Source organism: Hippocampus comes, unplaced genomic scaffold (assembly GCF_001891065.2).
Source record: "Hippocampus comes isolate QL1 unplaced genomic scaffold, H_comes_QL1_v1.1 scaffold142, whole genome shotgun sequence".
In the NCBI taxonomy this organism is placed as follows: domain Eukaryota; kingdom Metazoa; phylum Chordata; class Actinopteri; order Syngnathiformes; family Syngnathidae; genus Hippocampus; species Hippocampus comes.
In genome coordinates this window covers 854344-876947 of record NW_017805482.1, presented here as the reverse complement: position 1 = coordinate 876947, position 22604 = coordinate 854344, and the positions used below count along the sequence as shown (strand labels likewise).

Below are 22604 nucleotides of genomic sequence, written 5' to 3'. Positions count from 1 at the left end.
TACAATTCCCCACTTTTGATCCTACGGATGTATACCTTGTCACTCGCATGTTACAAAATACTTTTTAAATTCGGATTTTGGCAGCTATGTGCGATTATCATCAAAATTGTGAAAAAAAAATTGCGTAATGAGTGGAAAAAAAAACCTGGGCGTCCGACTGGATGCTTTTCAAAGGTCTTCGAGCCATGCTATCAATAAATTGAGTAATTCAGTCATCGAAAATGAATCTGCACACTTACCAAAGTCAAGTCAAAAATGGTGTTTGCAATATTTTGTTCTAGGTGCCACTGCAGCATTCTGATTGATATTGCCTCAGTAGAATAAACAGTTGAAGCAGATTAATTCATTGATCTCAGGGCGCCACCATTTTGACATTGTACCGTCAGTCCTCGGCCGTCGACTGCAATTGACATCAACATGCCCTCGGGCTCTCATTTCCAACGTCACGGCGAGACTAGTGGCAGAACATCAAACATGTTACTGCAAAGAACATTTTTTTTGGGATGTGACGGACAGGGGAATCTGACTTGACCAACTGGCTGATTGACCTCCTGTTGTGATTTGTTTTTTTCAAAGAGCTGAGACTGAATCCGGAGGAACTGAAGAACCTGTATGAGTTTGAAGAACAGTGTGTGGAGGAATACTTTCGGGAAAAGGAAGACGAGCAGCAGTCTTCGAGCGACGAACGCATTAAGGTTACTTCGGAAAGGTGAGCCCTGGTTTGGCGAGTACAGTGCTACCTTGCCTTACATGTGTTTACACTTGGGAGTTTTTTCTTGAATGACGAATGGTCGCAAAATAACATTTACAAGTTTTCTTTAGTTTGCAAAATAATGCAGTGATATTTTTCTTTATGAAACACACAACTTAAAAATGCTGCAATTTTGGGGGCGTCTGGAATGCATTAATGGTGTTTCATTTCAATGGCTGTTCTTTTTTTATAGGTTGGACCTACACAAAAAGGCAAATCAATGATGAAATGATATGGAAGACAGTTTTTAATGTAATTCAATTACCGGTACTTTTTTTCAATTACAGTTTTTATCTTCCCAAATACTGACTTGCAGTCTTGGAAGGCTTCACTGTGACAACTTCACAAAATTCTACCAGACAAATGTGCCGTAAATCATAAATCAGTCAAATCAATTACAACGATGCAAACAAATCTGTGGCTTTATCTCTTCGACTTTTCATGTTTCATGAAGTAATATGCAAACATGGACGGCACCTTTTTTTTTCGAGCACTGAACTCATTTCGACACCACGTAAATAAAACTGGAAAATAATCAAATCTAGCGACCGACAAAATTAACCAGTTTTTTTTTTCCTCCCCAAATTAGAGCTTTTCTGCATTCCACTATGCTGTGATGTTTAATTTGATGAATTCTGTTCAGCCCAAAAGTTGCACATGTCACTCACCACCCCTCTGGTGCTCTTCAAAGAGTTGAGAACATGTCCATGCGTTTGGAGGAGGTCAACGAGAGGGAGAACACCATGAAGGCCTCCCTGCAAACGGTGGACCTCCGCCTTGCCCAACTGGAGGAGATCCACGGTCGGATGGCGCTCGCCTTGGAAAAGCTGGCGGGGGTGGACAGACTGGAGCTGACCAGGACTCACTCCCGCAATTCGTCGGTGTGCGATCCCTCATCTTTGGTTCGCCAGGGAAGCATCAACAGCGCTGACGGTTACAGCCTCTACCGCTTCCACATGGACATGGAGGAGTTTGCCACCAAGCAGAAGGATGCGGAGGAAGTGGCGAAAAGTAGCCTGGAAAGACAGAAGAGTCAAGCTTCCAGCACGTGCGCCCTGAACGTCAAGGAGGGCGCTCAGACCTTAGAAGTTGGCAGCCTGAGCAGAACTAGGCCCGGCTCTTGCGTGGACATCCTCATATCGCCGTGTGAACCCAAGCAAGCGTCTGCGGGATCGAGCAGCGACACCTTAGCTAGCAAGGAGATACTCGGAAGCTCGCACCTGCTGGACCGAATCGCGGACAAGAACAGACTCAAACCATCCTCCCCGCCCAAAAGGACCAAATCACTGAGACACTATCCGGCCGAAGAGCCGGCCGCCTCTCCTTTGACCAAGAGGAGGAGCATGAGCACCATCATCATCAGCCCTCCCGATGAACCCGAGGAACCTGCCCAAAAAGCCCAACTGCCTCCCGCGGCTTTGTCCTCCCCAAAAAGGACAAAATCGTTACGCTGCGTCCCTGCTGAGAGCCCAAGCCAAACATCCCCCGTTACAAAGCGGAGGGCGATGAGCAGCATTATTTACAGTCCGGCCGAGGCGGTCGATGACGAGCTTCACGCGCAAGACTACACGTCCTTCGTGGAGCAGGCCGCCAAAACTCCCAATCAGTGGCCTGCCGATCTGGAGTACACTCTGCACCCTAGCTCGGACGGCCGCATGCCGAGAGTGTCAACAGTCAGAAGGACCATCCAGCAGTTTCAGAGCACTGCTGCCGCAGCGGAGGTAAAAGAAAACGATGGGATCTTTCCAGCTGGGACTGGAAGTGAAGGAACTCCACCAGAGCTCACGGAAGAGCAGATAAAGACAAGGGTGAAGAGAAACATGTCGGACGGCGCTCAGTATCTGACCGTCACGCAGGATAATTTCCTGCCCTCGCACAGGTCTTGGAGTTGGAATGCCAAAGATCGCAAAGCGAGAGGCGCGGCGGTTAGCAAGAGAGCATCCAGCAGCGAGAGGGACCTCGTGAACGCATGCGGAGCAGCGGCACACAAGATGGAGGATGACATACACGAAAAGAAATGACATCTAAAAGTGTACGGTGGGAAACAACCTTCATGCTGGATTTGCATTCAGTCAAAGCACACGAGGTCAATTGTCCCTCCCACTTGACTAATTCTGATGATGCGAAGGACTCAAAGAAGGAATGCAATTACTCGAAAAAGTTAGAAATATGAGGTGGGGAAATGCTGAGAGAACTTTACTAGTTACAAAATATACTGTTACTAAAACCTATTTCAAGGACGAAAGGTGAAATAAAAGAAAAAGTTATAAGATGAAAATAAATTCCCATTATGACAAAAAGTAAAAAAAAAAAACCTAAAGACTAAATCTAAAAAAGAGAAAAAAAATCATGTTACAAAATATAGTCATAACAAAATAAAAATCATAAAACGTAATGTAAAAACAATGTAAACGTAAAATAAATAAAACTGAAGTGACTTAGAGAAGAACATTTTCATGTTATGAGGAAATAAGTCATTTTTTAAAGGTCATGTTACAAAAAAAAGTAAAAACCTAAAGAGACTAAAGTTGAAATATTAGAGGTGAGGGAAATGCGGTCATGGTAAGAGAATAAATATTTTGACGTGACATAAAGAAGTCTTATTTTTGAGGTGATGTTATGAAAAAAGTAATTCTGAACATTTTTAGTTGTACTGTTACGAAAAAAACGTTGAGAGACGCCATGTTCGTGTAAGTCAGTGATGACATTCTTCTACTTCTAATGTGTAATGGCGCATTACTGCCACCAACTGGTATGTGGTCCTAATTGCAGTCATTCTTCAGAGGAACGGAATGACGTTCTCATATTAATACAAGAAAAAGTCATCATGTTGCAAAAATAAATATTAAAAGGTCCATGTATTACACTTTAACGTGAGGAGAAAAGAAATCAATGTTCCAAAAAGTTGATTTATTACAAGAAAAAAAAATCTTGTGAAATGAACAAAGCTCTAGTGAATGAAAATGAGTGGCGGTATTATGACAGAAAATATTGCAAGATGTAATTTTACGAAAATAAAGATATTATATCACAAGAATAAATAAGAGGAAAAAGTCACAATTTTTAAGAAGTTGATATTTTAAAAGAAGTCATTTTCTGAGAAAAAAAAATTGTATAGTTGAGTACAAATCTCACAAGGCTGTTGTTAAAATGCTTCCGAGAAAAGTTGTCGTCGCGTAGTCACAATATTTCAACCCAATAAGTCCAAAAGTGACTAGTTAAAATATTACGAGGAAGTTAACGTCAAAGAGTTGAAAATATAACGCTGCAGGAAGAGAACAATTAAAATATTACTTTGACTTATGTTTTGTCCAAAAGTGTGCGTGCGAGTGTAAAAATGTCTGTAGACCATGTGCCGTGACTGACTGGCAAGATTTTGAAAACACCCGAACAATTCACTCACTGCCCTTTCAAGTCTTTTTAATGTGAAGAACACTAGCAGAATGTCCACACATATTGCACGGGTGACGTGAAACTTTCTCAACGTGTACTCAACAATCACTTTCATATACAGACGGAGCCGTCGTCTCTTTAGGAAGTGTACAATGTGCTTAATACTGCGACGGCGCTCATGCAAATACTGACAATGGCATTACAACGTGGATTCACTGCATCTTGTCGGAGGAACTCTTCAATCATGTCAGTAATAAAAAAAATATATACACACACAGTAAATTGGAGTTTGTATGACTAATGCCTTCAGGTCTTAATATGGGTCATTTGATTAGTAACAGTAAAGACATGCTTCACCGAATTTATTTTTGAAAATGAACTTTACTGATGGAATAGTTGGCAGTTTTATATTTTGCAAACTTGTGATGTGAAAATATCTCCATTGTGTGTCCCAAAGAAATATTTTCTGAATATGATTTTCCATGAAAGTTAACAAATGCATCTTTGTGTTCAGCGTTCACATTCGACGGTAGGTTATGTCCGTCTCCACCAGAGGGAGCTGTACGCTGACGCGCCATCATAGCAGACAGCAAAATGTTATTTCTAATATATTGCAATAAGTTGTCAGAAATTTAAGCACGTCTTAACTATTATTTTTGTATCATACAAAGGGACAACAGTGACTACTACTGCGAATGCTTAAGAGGTTAATTCGAAATGTTTTTAAAGCATAACGAAGGCAGCATGACAAAAATGGCTAATTTTTTTGTTTTTGGCCAGTGTCTTTACCGTTATTGATCAAAATAAATGAAAATGACCCATTAATTTTACACACACACACACACAAATACATTCATTGCTGGGACTCGATATGCATGTCGCACAGCATCCTCGTGGTCAATATGGCACAAGGTATAAAAGTAGTGCTACAAAGTGCTAAAAAAAAAAAAAGTGAGGCGTTTGTTATTGTACGAAAACCATGGATTGCTCGAGTTCAATAACTGAGGTTACGGCAAAACAAAAAACAAGACTCCTCACAGGCGTCCGGCTACAAACAAGCCGTGGACAACCGTCACGGGGTTCAAGCCCCGGTTGCACGTCTTCAGTCGGACGAGGCCTTGAGTGGAAACCCGTCAGCTCACGCTGGGGCCGAGGTCAGCCCGCAAAAGCAAGAAGCCCTCGCTCAAAAGTCACATGAAATCAGGAGCCGCCTCAAAATGAGCAAAGTCACTCTGGGGTGTGTGCACGGCGGGCTCTAGATGAGCGAACACTTGAGGAATTTAATCCTCTTGGATTTCTTCTCGGTGATCTTGACTGCTTTGCTGGCTCCTGCAGCAGTGTTGTCAGGCTAGATAAAAAAAAAGACAAGTCACATTTGCGTCGACTAAAAGTCAAACTGAACATGCAGCGCAGAAGCACTTACTGTCTTTGAGCTCAGATTGTGCAAGATGTCTCTTCCCATGGTATAAAACGCCTGATTCGAAAAAAATATTAAGGATAAATATTCAGGACAACAGTTTTCCAAACTTTGAGCCAAGGCACATTTTAAATTAGGAAAAAGAAAATCTCACAGCTCACCACCAAACAAAAAGGACATAAACAGGTTCATTGTACCTTCTGCCATCTCGTGGACAAGACAAGCATTTCTTTGTTCCGCTTGTCACTATGTCGCTTGCATTCATTAACAATACATTTTTTTGTGGTTTAAAAAAAAAAAAAATTGACCAATCTGTCAAACACGGAAATCTGTGGGTTTTAGCAATCCCGAGCGACAGATTTTTTTTTTTAGGCCGATTCCAATTATTTGGCAGAATAAAATTCCATTTACCGATTAATCAGCCGATTAATTTAAAAAATGTATATCAAGAATAAAATAACGTAATTGTATGTCCCTTCATGCTTCCAACAATAAAGATATTAATTTCAGGCAGAACATTTTATTTTTACTTTTGTATTTGTTGTAACTTTACAGCGGAGAAAATTTGCTAAACTTTTCTCGATTATATTTTTGAACATTGTCTTGTTGCAATGTGTTCCATCCATCCATTTTCCGATCCACTTTATCCTAACGAGGGTCGCGGGGGGTGCCGTCTTCGGGCAGTAGGCGGGGGGCACCCTGAACCGGTTGCAGGCGGGGAACACCCTGAACCGGTTGCCAGCCAATCACAGGACACACCGAGACGAACAACCATCCGCACTCACACCCACACTTAGGGACAATTTAGAGGGTTCAATCAGCCTGCCATGCATGTTTTTTGGAATGTGGGAGGAAACCGGAGTACCCGAAGAAAACCCAGAGCTGGATTTGAACCCGGTACCTCTGCACTGTTCGGTCAACGCGCTAACCACTGGACACCGGGCCGCCCCGTTGCAATGTGTTAATGTGCAACACCCGCCCCCCCCCTAAAAAAACAAGTATTTTTTGACGCTTTTGACGTTGAATAAGCATGAAACTCTCCCCCCACCCCCCCCCAACCCCAAAAAGATATAGCAGGGGAAACACTAATCCCATTTGAAATGTCAAACACAGACGTACCTCTTCGACATTTAGACTTGACTTTGCGCTGGTCTCCAGGAACTTGACGCCGTAATCAATAGCCAGCTAAAGAGAAGGAAAAACAACAAAGCAGCGATTGATTACCATTCATATCCAATGCATTTGAGTTCCTCTCATGAGGAGACCTTTTAAAGAGTTGGTTGCCAGCGGAGGTGGTGGGGGGGGGGGACGACTCAACTCACTTTTTCACCCCTGTCTTTGGACACCTGCCGCCTGTCACTCATGTCACATTTGTTACCCAGGACCATCTTCTCGACGTCCGATGAGGCATGCTGGGATTTGAGAAGTCAGCGAGGGACAAGTCAGTCAAGCAAACAAAACTAATTTTTTTTTTTTTTTGCAACAGTGGTTTTGAAGCTCAATCGGACTGACATATTGAGGAAGCGTGCTAACATAAACGATTAAGTGTCTATCTGTCTGTCTGTGTTGCCATGGTCACAAGGTGACATTGGGGATCGGCAGAATAATCAGTTAAGTGATCATTAACAATTCCCTAGAGTCCAAAGCAATTGAAGGCAAAATGAACCGCACTGCAGTGGAGGTATTGTCAGCTATCGGAGATTGAGCTTATACAGTGGGAAGAGAAAGTCTACACACCCCTCTTCAAAAGATATTCTCCACCGTTGTGACTGTATTCTATATATTTTGATTGTTCTTGTCATAATAGTTATTTTGAAAACCTGCTGTGCCACAGAAATAACTTCTCAAAAAATGTACTTGCATCTCTTGTTTCAAAAAAATGTAGCCAACATTTTTTGCCCGTTGTTATTCCGTTTAACTTTGTCGTAATGTTCCCCAGACATCTCGGAAAAATCCAGTCTCTTGCCAATCCCTCATAACAAAGTGAGACACTCATGTCAAATCTATCCGGCAGCTCACCTCTTCAATATTCCTGATCCAGTTTTTAATGTTTTCAAACGACTTCTCGTTGGAAATGTCGTAGACCAGCATGATTCCCTGGGAGGACGACAAAGACGAATCATTGTTCCTCGGTCCAACTCTTCAACATTCCAGCACGGCGAGTGAGACCTTACCATGGCTCCTCTGTAGTAAGCTGTTGTGATGGTGCGAAAGCGCTCTTGGCCTGCAGTGTCCCTGAGTGCATCCAACAAATATAGTCAAAGATCCGCATCCATTCATCCATTTTTAAATCAACTTATCCTCACAAGGGTCAGTAGGCGAAGGACACCCTGAACCGGTTGCCAGTCGATCGCGGAGTACACAGAGACAAAAAAAACATCCACGCTCACACTCACACCTCGGGACAATTTAAGAGTGTTCAATCAGCTTGCCATGCATGTTTTTGGAATGTGGGAGAAAACCGGAGTACCCGGAGAAAATCCACGCAGGCACGGGGAAAACATGCAAACTCCACACGCGGAAGCCAGAGCCGGAATCGAACCCCGCACCTCTACACTGTGAGGCCGACCCGCTAACCACTCGTCCACCAGGCTGCCAGATGTGCGTCCAGTTTTTCTAAATAAAAATCAAATGACACTCACCAGATTTGAAGTTTGACTCTCTTTCCGTCCAGCTCAATCGTTCTGATTTTGAAGTCTATGCCTGCAGTAAAATTAACACACACTTATCAGAAGACTAAAATAGTGGATCGTCATTAGTTCATGCATATTGTTTCAAATGTAGAACACCTGATACAAGCAGAAAAATGCATGAATATTATTACCGTCGGCCTAACCAATTACTCAATTTATGGCATTTTGCTCCTAAAATTTGATACAGTTCAAGTAATTTTTTTTATCTCCTGATGACTGAGCAGGCAGTAAATTTGCTAGTTTCTTTTTTTTTTTTTTTTTTTTTTTTTTTACTTTATAAAATATTTTTGTTTCTAACAAATTTTTGCTCCATCTCGTGAAAAAAAGGTTCTGTTTCTTTGCCTTCAATCACATATGGATACTATTTGTGTTCATGGACAGCACATTAAAGTACTGTACAAAATATGGGTCAGGCAAAAATGTCTCCGAAACCAAACATACAGATGTAATGATGAAACCATCTCACTTCACTTGCATATTCACTTGATCCGTGTGAAATCTGGGCCTGTATAGTTGACCACATAGCTGTTTTTCTCTTGTATGAATGGCAACAGTTGGATACACTGGTTAATTGGAGCTTCTGACATCAAGTGGAAGCGCATTTAATTGTTCTGCCTGTCACTACAGGTCGTTTGCATAGATGGTAGAAAAAAAATGCAAAAATGGACCAAGATAGATAGATAGATAGATCCTTGAGCTCATTTGAATGTCGATCAATCTCTGCCCCTGTCAATACCGAAGAGACGAATGCACACTAATGCAGACACACTTGACACAACTGATGTCGTGTTATTACAGATGCGCTCGTGCATTATTTCTCCTGACAGGCTACTGCGGTTTACTCACCTATGGTGGATATGAAGGTGGTATTAAAGGAGTCTTCGCTGAATCGAAAGAGCAGACACGTCTTGCCCACGCCGCTGTCGCCGATAAGCAACAGCTTAAAGAGGTAATCGTACGTCTTGGCCATTGCGCGAAGCAACCACGGGGAGATTTGGGTCAATAAATGAGAATGTCACGTCTTTTGGGTCCTCAGCTGTCCGGCGGTCTGGCGGCGGGCCAATGCGGCGAAGAGTGACGTAATGCGACGCGTTGCATTCTGGTCCATGTAGTTTTGGAAACCAAGAAACCGCTGTTTCAATTTTTTTTCGCTAAATTCACCCGTTGTTGTTTGTGTTGTATTTTAGCATTTTTATTAATACTTAATACATTTCTAAAAAATATCATATGTCTGGTTTACATACTATTGTAAGCATTTCAAGATATTAAATAAAGGTAGTCGCGCAATCACGTGTATTATAAATTAATTATTAAACCATTTTAAATACTCATTTACTTTTATCCTGTATTTCCTGATGGATTGTAAGCATTTTATATGTAGCGTAATAACTGCTCGGTGATAATCCCCGTTGCTCCCAATTGGTGTCCACCGCCACCGCCGAGAAGAAGCCAACGTAGACAACGCCAGCACGGCGAGATGCCTGTAAGTTAATAACTTTAAACGTGCCCTAGTTTTTCTTTTATTTTCTTCAATGCAACGCTTCACGTACGAGCGTGTAATAAAGCAGTTGTCACACAGGAAGCGAAAGACATGCGTCGTCTTGAATAACATCGAAGTGGTGCGCGTAGTGGGAACAAGCACATGGTGTCCTACTTGTGTTTGTAGATGTAGCTAGCCCTGCTTTAGCTTCGCGAGGCGCGGGGGTCGTGTAATTGCTGGAAAATCAGTAGCGCGTAGGGGAATCGTTTTATGGCCCAGAAATTAGTCTGCGTCGTTCTTTTCCTCCTTTCACAACGACGATTGCTCAACTTTCAACATTAAAAATGGCTAATCGAACGTTCTAAGCGTTGAAGTGAATTGCGACTATTTGGGTTCAATATTGATGGAAGTGTTCTTAACGTCCTGTTTGAAGCTTAAAACGTACTTAGCCTTTTTACAATAGGATTGTGTCAACAGTAAATACTGTCAAATTTCAGGATTGTATTCATAAAATGTTTAGTTTTTGTCAAAATAAGACATTTAAAAAGCATAAGATTAATTGACTTTCAAAGTACGGTGATTGTTAGTCGCAGCCCTAAATCAATAGCAACAATGCTTAACGCCGTATAGTGCTCCCTCCCTCTGTACTTGGAGACTGAGATACCTGTCTGAAGCACCGAAGCATTGACACCACATCGTCATAAATACTTTGTGGAGTGGATTAACTTGATAGCAATTCGTCCAGGCCCTGAAGTAGAATAGCTGTACTAAACCATATTGCACCCTCCAACGTACTTCCAGTTGGGCTCAGGTTTTAAGGGTGGTGTGCAGTGTTTTTGTCCACACACAGTATTGTGTGCTGCTTCCATACAAATCTGGTTTAATTTGTCCACGCCATTTGCTAGTAGTTTTTGGACAACAGTGGCTCCTTTTACAGCCTTCCAATGACATCCATTGTCTTGTTTCACTTGTCAACACATATTTTAGCATGTTTTAAGCAAATGATTTGCCTTCTGACAGATTTTGCCAAGTGAGCATTCTGCACTGTGCTCTTGCAATTACCAAAAAACATGTCATCTTTATTGGCAGTATGTTCATGTCGAGTATCTTAACTCCTGCAACTATGTGCTGCTCAATAACCTGTTATTACATTGTTAGCACGTCAGGAATGATATAATCCGTTGTATCTTTTAGTTGGCTAAAGACCTCCTTCAGCCATCTATTGAACATGAGAGAAGACAACACAAAAAGAAAAGACTTGTTCAGAGTCCAAACTCCTATTTTATGGATGTGAAGTGTCCAGGTAAGCATAGCAGGAGTGACATTTTAATAGTAAGGAAGAAATGCATTCATGCGTGTTCTTTTGTAGGCTGCTACAAGATCACTACTGTGTTCAGTCATGCACAAACGGTGGTTCTGTGTGTGGGATGCTCCACAGTGTTGTGTCAGCCTAAAGGAGGAAAGGCCAGACTCACAGAAGGTATCACCCCCAGCATGTAGTTATTGAGTACGTCATAAAAATCTGAGGCTGAACCCAAATTTTTCTTCTCTTTACAGGTTGTTCTTTCAGAAGGAAGCAGCATTAAAAAGGAACATTACTCCTACGGTGTGCATTGTTAAATCCCTGGTTGAGATGTCACTATGCAGAGAACGAAATCATGTTTGTGATTTTATAAGCTTGCTATCAATTATGCCTTTTATGCAATGGATTTGCAAGTCAATAAAAAGGTGGAAACAATTTTGAAGCACACTGGGAATTTTATTGATAAAACTTTTTTTTTTGCTATGACTGAAATGACCTTCACAGAAAGCATACAAAGTCGTCCTTTAAACTTCTTAACAATACAGCTGTCTGGGGAAAGTTAACATATAGAAAAGACTGGCAACAGGTACACAGTGTTTTTATGACAGAAACACACCTTGCATAACCATGTCAATCCATTCGTAGGAGCATTAAATAAAAGCAATATTTTCACCAAGTGGTACAGTTCAGTACATTTTAATTTCTTTCCTAAAAATGAGAACGTCACCTAAGAGCAGCCTTTGATTGCGGTGGTGGCTGGAGACCTATGGCAGCTCGCTCGCAACATAGGAAATGGAAATACTGGAATATGAAAGGTGAATTTGAGGTCCGCCACACACCGAGCGACGCGACTGAACTGGGCAATTGCTAACAAACCAGTGTCTGCAACCCTGTCTCGGAGATATCAAATAGCTGCAATGGAGAATTGTGAGCCCTCTTCTTTTCAGGCGCCACAGACATTAACTTTTATTGAACTATAAATGGTGAGATTGTCCTGCCTGTTGTAGCTATACGGATATAAGTTAAGGCAAGCGTGTGGACATTTAAGAGGCTGTTGGCAACGATCGCGCCATTCATTGACTGCAGTCATGAATTTCAGCAATGGAGACTCTCCATGTTTTACTTTTTAGTCACAGCTTACGTATTAAGAGAAAAAAAGCATTGGCTTAGTGCCAAGGAAATATTTTTGTAGGGGGGGGGGAAAAAAAAAAAGATTCAACATGGCATTTTTGTTTGGCCGTTCCATTTGTGATGCCGTTCCGTGGCAATTCAGATTTGCAACCACAGCAAAACTAATTGCACAACGACACACTGCACGACAGTTTCAGTAGCCTTTGGTCGCATAGGTCAGTGTGCCTTAAAAAAGTGATGATGGTGGAGATAGGATGCACTTGTCATTTATGTCAGCACTTCTTGTGGAATAATCTGGTGAAACAAAAAAAGCCAGATCCGTTTTTTTTTCTCAACTGAACTGTGCCACTTGGCTGTCAAGTTATGTTTCCATCTCAGTGGTTCCTGGAATAACCTAAAACTAGGGCGGGGTTGCTCAATCACCTCCAGTTGAAACACGGTGACGAAAGCACCCCCCCGGACCGGGTTATGCAATTTGTCCGCTGCGGGGCAGACTACTGTGTCTGACACTGCACCCCACCTCTGGGACCCTCCTCGTCTTCATCATAAGCTTCTCCGCCGTAGTTCCGCTGCTGTGAGCGCTCGTCCACCTCGCAGAGCTCCACCTCCTCCGTGTCGTCGGCGATCAACACGTCCTCCCTGGGGGGAAGCAGCCTTTCCAGCTGGAACATGAGATGCTCCGGGAGCCAGTGTTTTTCAGGAAACTCCACCTGTACAGTTCAGCATGATATTTCATACACCCCCCAAGCTTAAAACTTTCACGGTGGCAATGATGGTCTCACCTGGAACTGTATGAAGAGTTGTCCCTTTTCGTAAGGGCTGCGGTATACTGGCATGCCTTCGTTTTGAATGACCTTCGTGTCGTTGTTCTTTATAACTTCACCTTCAATCGGGAAAACAAAAAGACCTTAGTGGCGGCGAAAAGGGCGACTGTCAGACTTGCAGTATGTGTGTGTGGGTGGCACTCGCTTACCCGGTTGCGAGCTGATGAGGAGCGTTCTGTCGTCCAGAGTGCTGATGGCTTTCTTGAAGCCACACAGGGCCTCCACCAGTTTGATGCTCATGGTCATGGTGAGGTTATCGTCGCTCCGTTTGAAAAGGCTGTGCTCCTTCTGGTCCAGCACGATGATGACGTCGCCAGGCTCCAAGTCGGGCTCCTGATCGCCCTCGCCATGAAATGTAATTTTCTGACCGTCTCTCATACCTACAGTCAAAAATCATCCACTTGGTTTGTGTCCCACTGGATGGATGCTAACAATATTCATATCGTAAAAAAAAGATGACTTGCTGAATTGCACTACGTAACGTATATTACCCTTGTCAATGTGGACTTCAAGAATTTTCTTCTTGCGTTCCACTTTGTGCCCACTGCAGTTCTTGCAGCGGTCCTTTGAGCTAAACGACTCGCCCTGCCCGTGGCAATCTCCGCACATGCTCTGAATTTGCTGAATCATGCCCGGTCCTATCTGCTGCACCTTGATCTGCACTCCTCTTCCTTTACAGCTGGAGCATTTCTCCAAGGCACCTTTCTTACCACCGTAACCTGAACGCACACAAAATGCACTTGTGAATGATTACAGACGGACAAAAACAGAATGACAGATGCTAAAGGGAATGCATACCTTCACATTTTTCACATATGACATTCTTCTGGAGGGCCAGCTTCCTTGTGGAGCCGTTGTACATGTCCTCCAGCGTAACACTCAACTGGTGGACAATGTTCTTCCCTACAAAGTCGGCAGTGTGAGTTGACACTTGGAGGTCGGTTTCTTTATAAGATCTCAATTAAGAACTTACCTCTCCTCTCTCTCTGCATCCTTCCCCCGCCTCCAAAGAACATGTTGAAAATGTCCATGGGAGATGACCCTCCACCCATGCCGCCTTCTTTAATTGCTTGTTCCCCACCTTGGTCATACAGATCTCTCTTTTTTGGATCCGAAAGCACATCATATGCTTGCGATATAAGCTTGAACTGCAGGAGGGGGGAGAAAAAAAAGAGCATCACATATCATCACCAAAACACTTCTGAATGCTAATAGGGGACTGTGCAGTTTTTTTTAACTGCTAGCAAGATTCGAATGTAGTCACTCCTGCTTCTGCCCCCTCGAGGCTCTGACCAGTCTCACCCCCCGTAATCAGGCACGTTTTTAATTTAACACATTTTTTCATTGACCTATATTTTTTTTTGTGGATAATGTTATGTGGCTCCCAAAAATATTGACTATACATTTTATTAGGGATGGGCGAGTATCGCGTTCACGCAAAGGCTCCCAATACCAGTCAATGGCGCCCTCTCGTGGCCGTTTTGCGATCATGACGTAAATGGCTTGCATGACAGACACATTTTTCTAAGTGAAATGCATCCACATAAATCTTCTCAAATGTCCATTACGCAATTTATGTAATTCCGTTTATATTAATGCTTAGCGTACATTGTTCGTGTCTTGTACCAACATTATACATCAAATTGATTGGTAAGATGACTTTCTCCATTGCGGTAGATCATGCACATTTACCTTTCATTATTCAGTGCATTAAAATAAGGTCTATTTTTCAGGTTGAATACAGTAGAGGGAACATAATAGTATATTATACAGAGTGTTATACTCGCCTGTTACCTACTTTTTTTGTACTTGTAAGACCGATTTTTTTGTAACATATACTGTATATTTCCTCTGGAGGGTTGTATTTTAGCTTGAACCTTTTTCATTTTGTTTGCTGTTTTTAACAGGTAAAGAAAAATGTGTATTCATCAACATCGGCTGATTTGAAATACTGACTTCACTATGATACATTTTTCGGTTTTATCGCTCAGCCCTATTTTCCAACTTGATAATGTGATGCTTAATTAATAGTTGAACCGGTATTATTTTGCACTTCAATTTATTTTGAACAAAGACTAGACTTAAATGAGTTGTCTGCTTCATTTTGCACTTTTGTTATTTTTTGACAAATGAATCCTCAATCTAGAGTGAGTTGTTTGGAATTTAAATTCTGTATTGCAGAGCAACTGTTTCCACTTTTTAAAATCAGAATTAAACGAAAGATCTGCCATTTTTTGCAGTGTTTGGAGATCTATGTATTTTTTTCAGGTGATAGTGGACAAGTTTGCAAAGCAGCGGTTGAAATGTTGAATGTTGACTATTAAACATTTACAACGGCTGTGTCAGGGCTTACGACGAATGTCTTGATTTGCATAACTACTTGTCATGATATCGTGTGGTATTTCAAGACTGAATCATAGCGCTAATAAGTCAGTCCTTACTGTACATAGAAAGAGGAGCTACCAGATCATTCCATAGGATGTAAAATTAGAAGGGGGCATTCCTAACAACACGTCGGCGGCCACAGAGAAAATCGAAAAGTCTATAATTAGCCCGAGCTCACCTTCTCTCCCTCGTTAGGGTTCTTGTCCGGGTGATATTTTAATGCCAGTTTCCTGTAGGCTTTCTTTATTTCGTCCGCAGACGCTTTGGATCCCACACCAAGGAGATCGTAGTAGCCTGTTTCGCGAACCATGATGACAGCCTTGGAAAAAAAAAAACAGTCCCGGTTGTTAAGTGGTCGCCATGCTAACGTGAGTCAACACCATTGACGCTAGCAACCAACCAGGCTTGGGAACCCAAAGCGCTTTTTTGAAAGAGAAGAAAGTCACATATAACACACAAATAACAGAACATGATAGCATAACGGAAATAAAATAATAATATAATGAAGTTAGTCGCAGTCAATTTGCCCTCTAAAAGCATTTTGGTCGTTATCGGTTATCACGTGCGTTAGCCTTTCTCGTGTATAACACCGTGCTAACCCCGAAAAATGCGAATTAACACATTCACGAAAGAGCTACAAAGCGTTTAACATCGATCGATCTACCTACTGGTGGTCTTATTGTCTTCTTCGAGACTAGTGTGGAGTCTGCGTGAAGTGATGCCGGTTCCTAGGAAGATGGCTGGTCCTTATAGCTGCTCTTCAGCGTGGAACTTTCTGGAGAGATCGAGCTGGATGGGCCGGAGGAAATCGAGTACGGAAGCCCGGAATTAATTGCGCTATTTTTGTTTTTAAATGGAAAGATTCTTGTTATTTGATTATAAAATCTAATCAAAGAATTGACACTCACATTTAGATCATGTTAGAATGTTCACTTAACAGAGAGTGAACATTTTTGCATTTATATAATGGGTGGACGGAAATACAATATCAGTGGTGGGAACTAACGTCGGCTACCGTTACTGTACTTAGATTCTCCAGTTATCTGTACTGAAGTATTTCTTTATTTGATGACTTTTTATATTTACTACAGTTGTAAACGGGTTATCTGTGAAGGAGGATACTTTCCACTCCTTCCTTTGTCAAAATGTGCAACGCAAATTACATTTTATGTAAATGGGGAGAAGAAAAAGATCTTGATTGATCTGGATGGATGAAGTGATTGACTGATACTGTATCTTGGGGACATAACAGGCAGTAAAAACAAAAGGCAGCAGCAACATGAAGGATGATAATGTAACATATTCAAAGAAGCAAGATAGTCCCCAACCATGTTCTTATTTACAAGTTTGCTGTCGGAAACATGTTTTCAGAGTTCAGCCATCGCAAGCTCAGCCTTGGTTAGAAATAAAATGTGATGTACGATGATGTCCCCTCGCCCCTCACTATATGTAGTATGTAAGTTAAAAAAAAAAGAGAGGAACTATTTTGTGTGCAAAAAGTTTCTTATTTTGCTAAATGTTTAACATAGCTATATTTGTTTTTGTTTAAAAAAAATCTGTACTCAAGTACATTTCAAAGTCTACTTATGTTCTTAAATGCTGGGCTTTTTTTTGTCAATATTGAGCACGAAATGAAACATTAACTTAAAACTTACGACATTAGAACCAAACTCCTGTGACAAAGATATGGAAAGCTGCTGGATAAAATCACCAATGAAAGAACTTCAAGTTAAACAGGAAAGGACTTGGCAAAACAAGTCAAACCTTGCAACCAATGTACATGCATGACCTAAGTCAGCCCAAATTTGACTGAGAAAAAGCATGCAACCATTTTTGTAACTCTGCTAAGGAAGTGAAACTTGTGGTTTCATTTAAGGGAAAAATCTGTGAAAGTCACCCAAGTGTAGTTAATAATGAATGAGAAAACATGAGCTGAAAAAGTTGAATGGGATGTCATATATAAAATGTACAAACGTTACACAATCAAACTAGATTTCTGGCAGCAAAAAGCAACGTGACTGACAGTGTACGAAAACTTTAAGTTGGGTCCAATTTTGCCAAATGAAAACAACAGAACAAACAGTAGGTTAGATAATCTCCCATCGCTCATCACATTGCTGACCTAAAATACCATCTGAGCTCTCAATGGAGCATGTTTCTTTTTTAGGAACGTGGAAACAGTACATGGAAATTTGTTTTGTGACCTCCTGATGAGACCTCGATCACAGAGGACAAGCTGATGCTGTCAGTTGACCTCCCTATTTTAAATCACTGAATCATCCACATCAACTGTACCTACGACGTCATGACAATGGCCGTTTATTCTGGTGAACATAAATGTCAACATATTGTACACAGCCAGTACCAGTCATAAGACACAAACACATTTGTTCAGCTCAAAGAATAAAGTCAGACAGTTCTGATGTCATGTTGGCATTCATGATGTAATAGAGTACATTCATAATATCTGACACAAAGCTGCGGAAAAAAAAAAAAACAAAAAACATAAATCAACCTTTCCTGTCCTGGTGTCAATCTTATATAATGATCTGAAGGTATCATTTATTTTTACATTAATAATAACTCGTGACTTTAATTCAAGTAGTTCTATTGTCGGATATAAACTATAGCAGTTATAGACACACCAACATCATCATAATAACAGTCCCCTTCATATTACTCTTAAATATGCATACTGAATACAAAATAAATGTAACTGAAGAAAATGCCTAGTTAAGATATTCAGGATTACAAATCCTGAGACAGTTTCTGTTGTAGTTTCAAGTGTGAGCAAAAAAAAAAAAGAAGAGGCACACGCTGAACTAAGACTATTAGAGATCTCGCACTCGTTGACATATTGCCTCCGTGAATTCGGAGCACTTTGACTTCCCTCCGAGGTCTCCGGTGAGCACCTAGACCACAGAAAACAAAACCGCGTTACCATGTGCGCATGGTGTTAAAACGTGGCAAAAAGGACGATGTTGACCTTTTTGTCCCGAATGGTGTCGAAACAGGCGGTCTCAATCCTCTTTGCGTGGTCATGCAGGCCCATGTGGCGCAGCATCATGACCGCACTGAGCAGCAGGGCGGTGGGGTTGGCCATATCCTTCCCCGCGATATCCGGGGCAGTTCCATGAACCTGGAAAAAAAAAAATTCTCATCATTCTTTGAAACTGCTTTTAAATAAACAGTGTAAAAAGAATACGAGCGAACATACAGACTCAAAAATGGCAACACCATTGGTGCCGATGTTTCCACTGGGGGTCACTCCGAGTCCTCCAATAAGTCCAGCACAAAGATCACTGAGGGTAAATAGTAACACATACATACCTACTTGTTAATGTGTCGACAAAGTCCTCCTGTGCGTGGGGTTTCTCCAGGTACTCTGACATCATCCAGCAATGTAAAATCATACATGCCCCCATTTAAATGAAGATAGTAAATTTCCCATAGATGTGAGTCTGTGCTTTTTGTCTACATGTGCACTACGATTGACTGGGAGCGAGTTCCAATGTCAGGTGGGATCGACTCGAATGAGGACAAGCGCCATTGAAAATGGATGGCTGTCATAGCATTGTCGTCCAATCAGATTGCTGTGATGTCATAAAATAAAATAAAATAAAATACTGTAATCTCATCCCTACAATACTGCTCGGAGCCACTAGAGGGCACATTTGAATGGTACCAATGCATTGCTGAATATGTTATTACATTTTTCCCCCCCCCCTGCAATTTCAATTTGTCACTACATGTATTTGGCGTATACATTGGAAATTGTGTATCTTTTTACCTCAAAATATCTCCATACAAATTTGGCATCACCAGAATATCAAACTGTGTAGGATCTTGCACCATCTGTAAATTGAGAATTAACAACAGTGCTAATGGGTTAGGATAAAAAAAGAAAAGAAAAAAAAAAACAATTATTGGAAAAAAAGTGCTGGGGGACTTACATTAAGGCACACAGTATCCAAGTACATCTCAGTAAATTTAATATCTTTGTTCCTTTCGGCAGCCTCTCTGCATTTTCGGAGGAAGAGCCCGTCTGACATGCGCCTAATATTATCAGAGATGATTGATGAACAATGCAGTGAGGTATACAAATTACTTCGGTAGTCATTTGGATCGAGTGTGACTTACATAATGTTAGCCTTATGAACAGCAGTAACACTGGTCCTCTTATTGTTCCTTGCGTATTCAAATGCATACTCTGCAATGCGTTGGCTGGCTTGCTCTGTGATGAGTTTAATACTCTGCACAACTCCATCGACGATCTGCAAATACGCACACGCTCAGCAATCACGATGAAGTAAACTCTGGACTAAACTCAAACAAAATATGAAGTTCTCCTCAATTCAATGTTGGAATACAAATAGTGTCAATAGAACAAATGGTTAAAATAATTTTATATAAGGCATTTACCACATGTTCAATCCCACTGTATTCCCCCTCTGTGTTCTCCCGAATGGTGACAAGGTTGACGTCCGTGTAGGGCGTCTTGTAGCCCTCGATGGAAACACAAGGGCGCACGTTGGAATAGAGGTCAAAGGTTTTCCTCAGGAGAAGATTCATAGAGGGGTGACCGGCAGCAATTGGGGTCTTCAAAGGACCTGTAGACAACAAAATCATTCACCATTATTTGACCCTTGAACCGCCACTTTTGGAGGCACGATCATGACTGGCGTTTCGTGTTTTATTATGCCGGCAGTTTCAGGTTATTATATTTTTAATACTTGAAACTTTCTGCTTTTGACTCTTCTCCTCAATGATTGAAATGAAGGCAACCTAGACCACGTTTGTATCTTACATGCTCTTCTTGTAGCTTGGATTTACAGCAGGTGCTTTTTAATGTGTTTGTGTTTCCTACAAGAGTGTATATATATGTCACATATCAGTGTATTTCAATGACAACAAGCTCGCACTGACGCGCTTTATCCGAGCTGAACATTTACACTCTGACCATGCAGTGTAAATTAAATTGAGCCTCATTGGATTTTGTAAGAATATACTGGTGACCCAAGTGTTCTGGTCAGCGATGGTAAAGTAATCGCAATCAATGTTATCTTACCTTTCAGACCCATTTTGTTTCTGTCCATTGACTCTTTGGCATCTGGAGGAATCACCCACTTTCCACCAGGACCTTTAATGGCTGTAACATTCCTCTCCTCCCACTGAATGGGTGCCTGTAATGGAACACATAATATAAAGGAATGATTGAAGGAGTAATAGTGAGGGTTTAATCAAGTCATTCTTCAGTACTAACCTGGGCTGCTTCAAATATCTTCATGACAGCAGTGGAGATCTCTGGTCCAATTCCATCGCCGGGGATCAGAGTAACAGTTTGCATCTGAAAGGCAGGTCAAAAGGAAAGTGTCATAAAATGACACTTCCAATAAATTCCAACATACAAATATTGTCATTCTCCACGGGAGCGACATACCCCGCGGGAGAATGTCCTGGTCTCTTTCCTCAGGGCTCCTGCCACATGCTGAACCTGTCAACCACAACAGACATGAGATATTTGGTGAAGTGTATAAATACTCAAATGCCACCGTGTGTCAAAGACAATACCTAAAATACCAGCTCGTAAGTTTGTATATGGTGTTCGGTATAAAAAGAAATGTACAGTCACACAACTCATTGCTATATAATTATTGCACACAAACAAAAAAAAGTAAGATTCCTGCCTAATATATATTTAAGGCCACGATTGTGTCAACAGGGTGTACCAAAAGCTCGAAACACAAACTAGCATCAGTATTTTGGAATCAATAGAAAGTGGCCCAACAAACTACACAGCCCCTACCTGTTTGCTATAGACATTACTAGCAAATGCGAAGCAGCTACTAGATTCGGCTTTCTCCTTCAAACACGCAATACACTGCTTAATATATAACTAAGATTAACTTACTTCCTCTGCCTTGATTTTATCCTGGCCACTGATCGATAAACTCCATTTTCTGAGTAGGTTAACAATCTGCAGGTGAGGAACATTACATGGACAGTTGTAGCCTCGATGCGGAAGTAATTCGGACAATTAGCTGTCACGTTCATTTTTGGCTGAGGGATAGTTAAAAAAAGTGCAGGTTACGCAAGTTTAATAGATTTAAATGTAATGTGGGTTGCTATAGTAACCTACAGCAAGGGCGTGCCTGACAAAAAAATCACCAAGTGGCCAGATCGTTACTGTCTTTCGAGAATTCGAGAGCATGACAACAAAAAAACCGACACTATTGTGTAATCGAGGGTTAATGGTTGCGCATGTGATAAAACAGTTATGAAACAATTGGGGGTTTCTTGTACTCACCGCTGACCTCCACGCATTGCTCGCCATGCTTAGCTAGTAGCAAGTAGCTACCAAGGTCGATGCAGCACAGAACCGGCAACTAGACAAGTTCGCATAAACACCAAAAGGATAACCGTTTTGATTCCGTTTTCAAAATAAATTGATAAAATAAATTCGCACACCCAGCCGCAATAATTAGTGAATTAGTTGAAGTACATTTTATTTTGTCCATATTCTTTCTTGTACAATTAAGTATTATTGTTGCATTTTGTACGTAACTTTTCTTAAAACAACGATGCGTATATTTTGAAAGATCGCATAACTTCCGTAATTACCTAGCACAACACGGAAGTGAAGCCCAGTGAGCTGTCGTTCCTTTTTTTAATTTGAAAAAAAACCCCGCAGTTCTTGCGACCAAACGTAACATAGTGCAAAATATAGATTAAAAAAAATAAAACAATATCATGCCAATGTAAGAAGCTTTACAGCAACTCATACTTTTTGTTCTTCTTTCTTCCTTTCATAACTTTGCTGCTGTAAATTCTGTAAATTTCTCCTTTGTGAGACGCATAAAGGTTTTCTTATTCTTATTATTATTCTTAAGAGTTTACAAAAATGTTTACAGATATTCAAGGTTTTGATAGCATTTCCGTTAAGAGAAAACTTTATGGATTCGATGTACTGCTTGACTTCAAAGTGGAAAGCAATGAAAAAGGTTTTTGTTTTATCTATCTACAGTATCTTTCATCTAGAACTGCTTCAAACAAAGCGAATGAGGGAAAAGTGGTTAAGATTGCACGACTGTCCGTGTTTTATGTTATGTGTTATGTTTATTATTTTACTTAATGTTAACTGTTTTGTTAAGCGCTTTGTTACAGCCGCAACTGTGGTGAAAGCGCTATATAAATCAGGATGTATTGTATTGTATCCAATTCTCACCA

The 22604-nt window shown here is 41.1% G+C and overlaps 5 protein-coding genes across 7 annotated transcripts in view; 2 read left to right on the top strand and 3 right to left on the bottom strand.

Annotated features, from left to right (window-relative positions):
• The window catches only part of trpm1b (transient receptor potential cation channel, subfamily M, member 1b), a 32758-nt gene extending 29750 nt beyond the window's left edge, over positions 1-3008 (top strand). The window contains exons 29-30 of the mRNA XM_019875904.1: positions 577-709; positions 1443-3008. Coding sequence (XP_019731463.1) covers positions 577-709; positions 1443-2772 — 1463 coding nt within the window. The 3' untranslated portion in view covers positions 2773-3008. The remainder of the gene's footprint in view (positions 1-576; positions 710-1442) is intronic.
• Positions 3009-4154: 1146 nt separating this feature from the next.
• Positions 4155-9490, bottom strand: LOC109519443 (ras-related protein Rab-8B). Its single transcript, XM_019875979.1, has 8 exons — positions 9101-9490; positions 8204-8264; positions 7736-7796; positions 7581-7658; positions 6884-6973; positions 6681-6746; positions 5568-5618; positions 4155-5492 (listed from the first exon to the last, which is right to left on the bottom strand). The coding sequence occupies exons 1-8, from the start codon at positions 9222-9224 to the stop codon at positions 5400-5402; spliced, it is 624 nt and encodes a 207-aa protein (XP_019731538.1). The 5' UTR covers positions 9225-9490; the 3' UTR covers positions 4155-5399.
• A 121-nt stretch (positions 9491-9611) lies between these two features.
• On the top strand, positions 9612-11474 carry rps27l (ribosomal protein S27 like). Its single transcript, XM_019875980.1, has 4 exons — positions 9612-9737; positions 10929-11037; positions 11104-11214; positions 11292-11474. Exons 1-4 carry the CDS (start codon positions 9732-9734, stop codon positions 11318-11320), a joined length of 255 nt encoding a protein of 84 aa, XP_019731539.1. The 5' UTR covers positions 9612-9731; the 3' UTR covers positions 11321-11474.
• Positions 11475-11514: 40 nt separating this feature from the next.
• Positions 11515-16190, bottom strand: dnaja (DnaJ heat shock protein family (Hsp40) member A). Of its 2 annotated transcripts, none has more exons than XM_019875978.1 (8): positions 16042-16190; positions 15556-15696; positions 13966-14140; positions 13791-13895; positions 13484-13711; positions 13142-13372; positions 12951-13051; positions 11515-12878 (listed from the first exon to the last, which is right to left on the bottom strand). In XM_019875978.1, the coding sequence occupies exons 2-8, from the start codon at positions 15685-15687 to the stop codon at positions 12663-12665; spliced, it is 1188 nt and encodes a 395-aa protein (XP_019731537.1). In that variant the 5' UTR covers positions 15688-15696; positions 16042-16190; the 3' UTR covers positions 11515-12662. The 2 variants fall into 2 exon arrangements, with proteins under 2 accessions (XP_019731537.1, XP_019731536.1); XM_019875977.1 differs by having other exon boundaries at positions 16046-16190.
• Positions 16191-17671: 1481 nt separating this feature from the next.
• On the bottom strand, positions 17672-21789 carry idh3a (isocitrate dehydrogenase (NAD(+)) 3 catalytic subunit alpha). Of its 2 annotated transcripts, XM_019876023.1 has the most exons (12): positions 21685-21765; positions 21289-21354; positions 20818-20871; positions 20641-20724; positions 20446-20560; positions 19800-19987; positions 19518-19651; positions 19331-19433; positions 19168-19232; positions 18595-18679; positions 18364-18516; positions 17672-18289 (listed from the first exon to the last, which is right to left on the bottom strand). In XM_019876023.1, the coding sequence occupies exons 1-12, from the start codon at positions 21709-21711 to the stop codon at positions 18209-18211; spliced, it is 1155 nt and encodes a 384-aa protein (XP_019731582.1). In that variant the 5' UTR covers positions 21712-21765; the 3' UTR covers positions 17672-18208. The 2 variants fall into 2 exon arrangements, with proteins under 2 accessions (XP_019731582.1, XP_019731583.1); XM_019876024.1 differs by lacking the exon at positions 21289-21354 and having other exon boundaries at positions 21685-21789.
• Between the last annotated feature and the right edge of the window lie 815 nt (positions 21790-22604).

Excerpts from the sequence above, each read along its gene's own strand:
- LOC109519443 (XM_019875979.1), bottom strand. The coding sequence starts at position 9,224 with ATGGCCAAGACGTACGATTACCTCTTTAAGCTGTTGCTTATCGGCGAC. Across the intron at positions 6,974-7,580 it reads GGATCAGGAATATTGAAGAG|CATGCCTCATCGGACGTCGA; the intron begins GTGAGCTGCCGG and ends CTCAAATCCCAG. Across the intron at positions 5,493-5,567 it reads ACAATCTGAGCTCAAAGACA|CCTGACAACACTGCTGCAGG; the intron begins GTAAGTGCTTCT and ends TTTTTTATCTAG.
- rps27l (XM_019875980.1), top strand. Across the intron at positions 11,038-11,103 it reads TATGGATGTGAAGTGTCCAG|GCTGCTACAAGATCACTACT; the intron begins GTAAGCATAGCA and ends GTTCTTTTGTAG. Across the intron at positions 11,215-11,291 it reads AAAGGCCAGACTCACAGAAG|GTTGTTCTTTCAGAAGGAAG; the intron begins GTATCACCCCCA and ends TTCTCTTTACAG.
- dnaja (XM_019875978.1), bottom strand. The coding sequence starts at position 15,687 with ATGGTTCGCGAAACAGGCTACTACGATCTCCTTGGTGTGGGATCCAAA. Across the intron at positions 13,052-13,141 it reads CCTCATCAGCTCGCAACCGG|GTGAAGTTATAAAGAACAAC; the intron begins GTAAGCGAGTGC and ends TCCCGATTGAAG. Across the intron at positions 12,879-12,950 it reads AACTCTTCATACAGTTCCAG|GTGGAGTTTCCTGAAAAACA; the intron begins GTGAGACCATCA and ends TGAACTGTACAG.
- idh3a (XM_019876023.1), bottom strand. The coding sequence starts at position 21,711 with ATGGCGAGCAATGCGTGGAGGTCAGCG. Across the intron at positions 20,725-20,817 it reads CCAGGACATTCTCCCGCGGG|ATGCAAACTGTTACTCTGAT; the intron begins GTATGTCGCTCC and ends CCTGCCTTTCAG. Across the intron at positions 20,561-20,640 it reads AGATATTTGAAGCAGCCCAG|GCACCCATTCAGTGGGAGGA; the intron begins GTTAGTACTGAA and ends GTTCCATTACAG.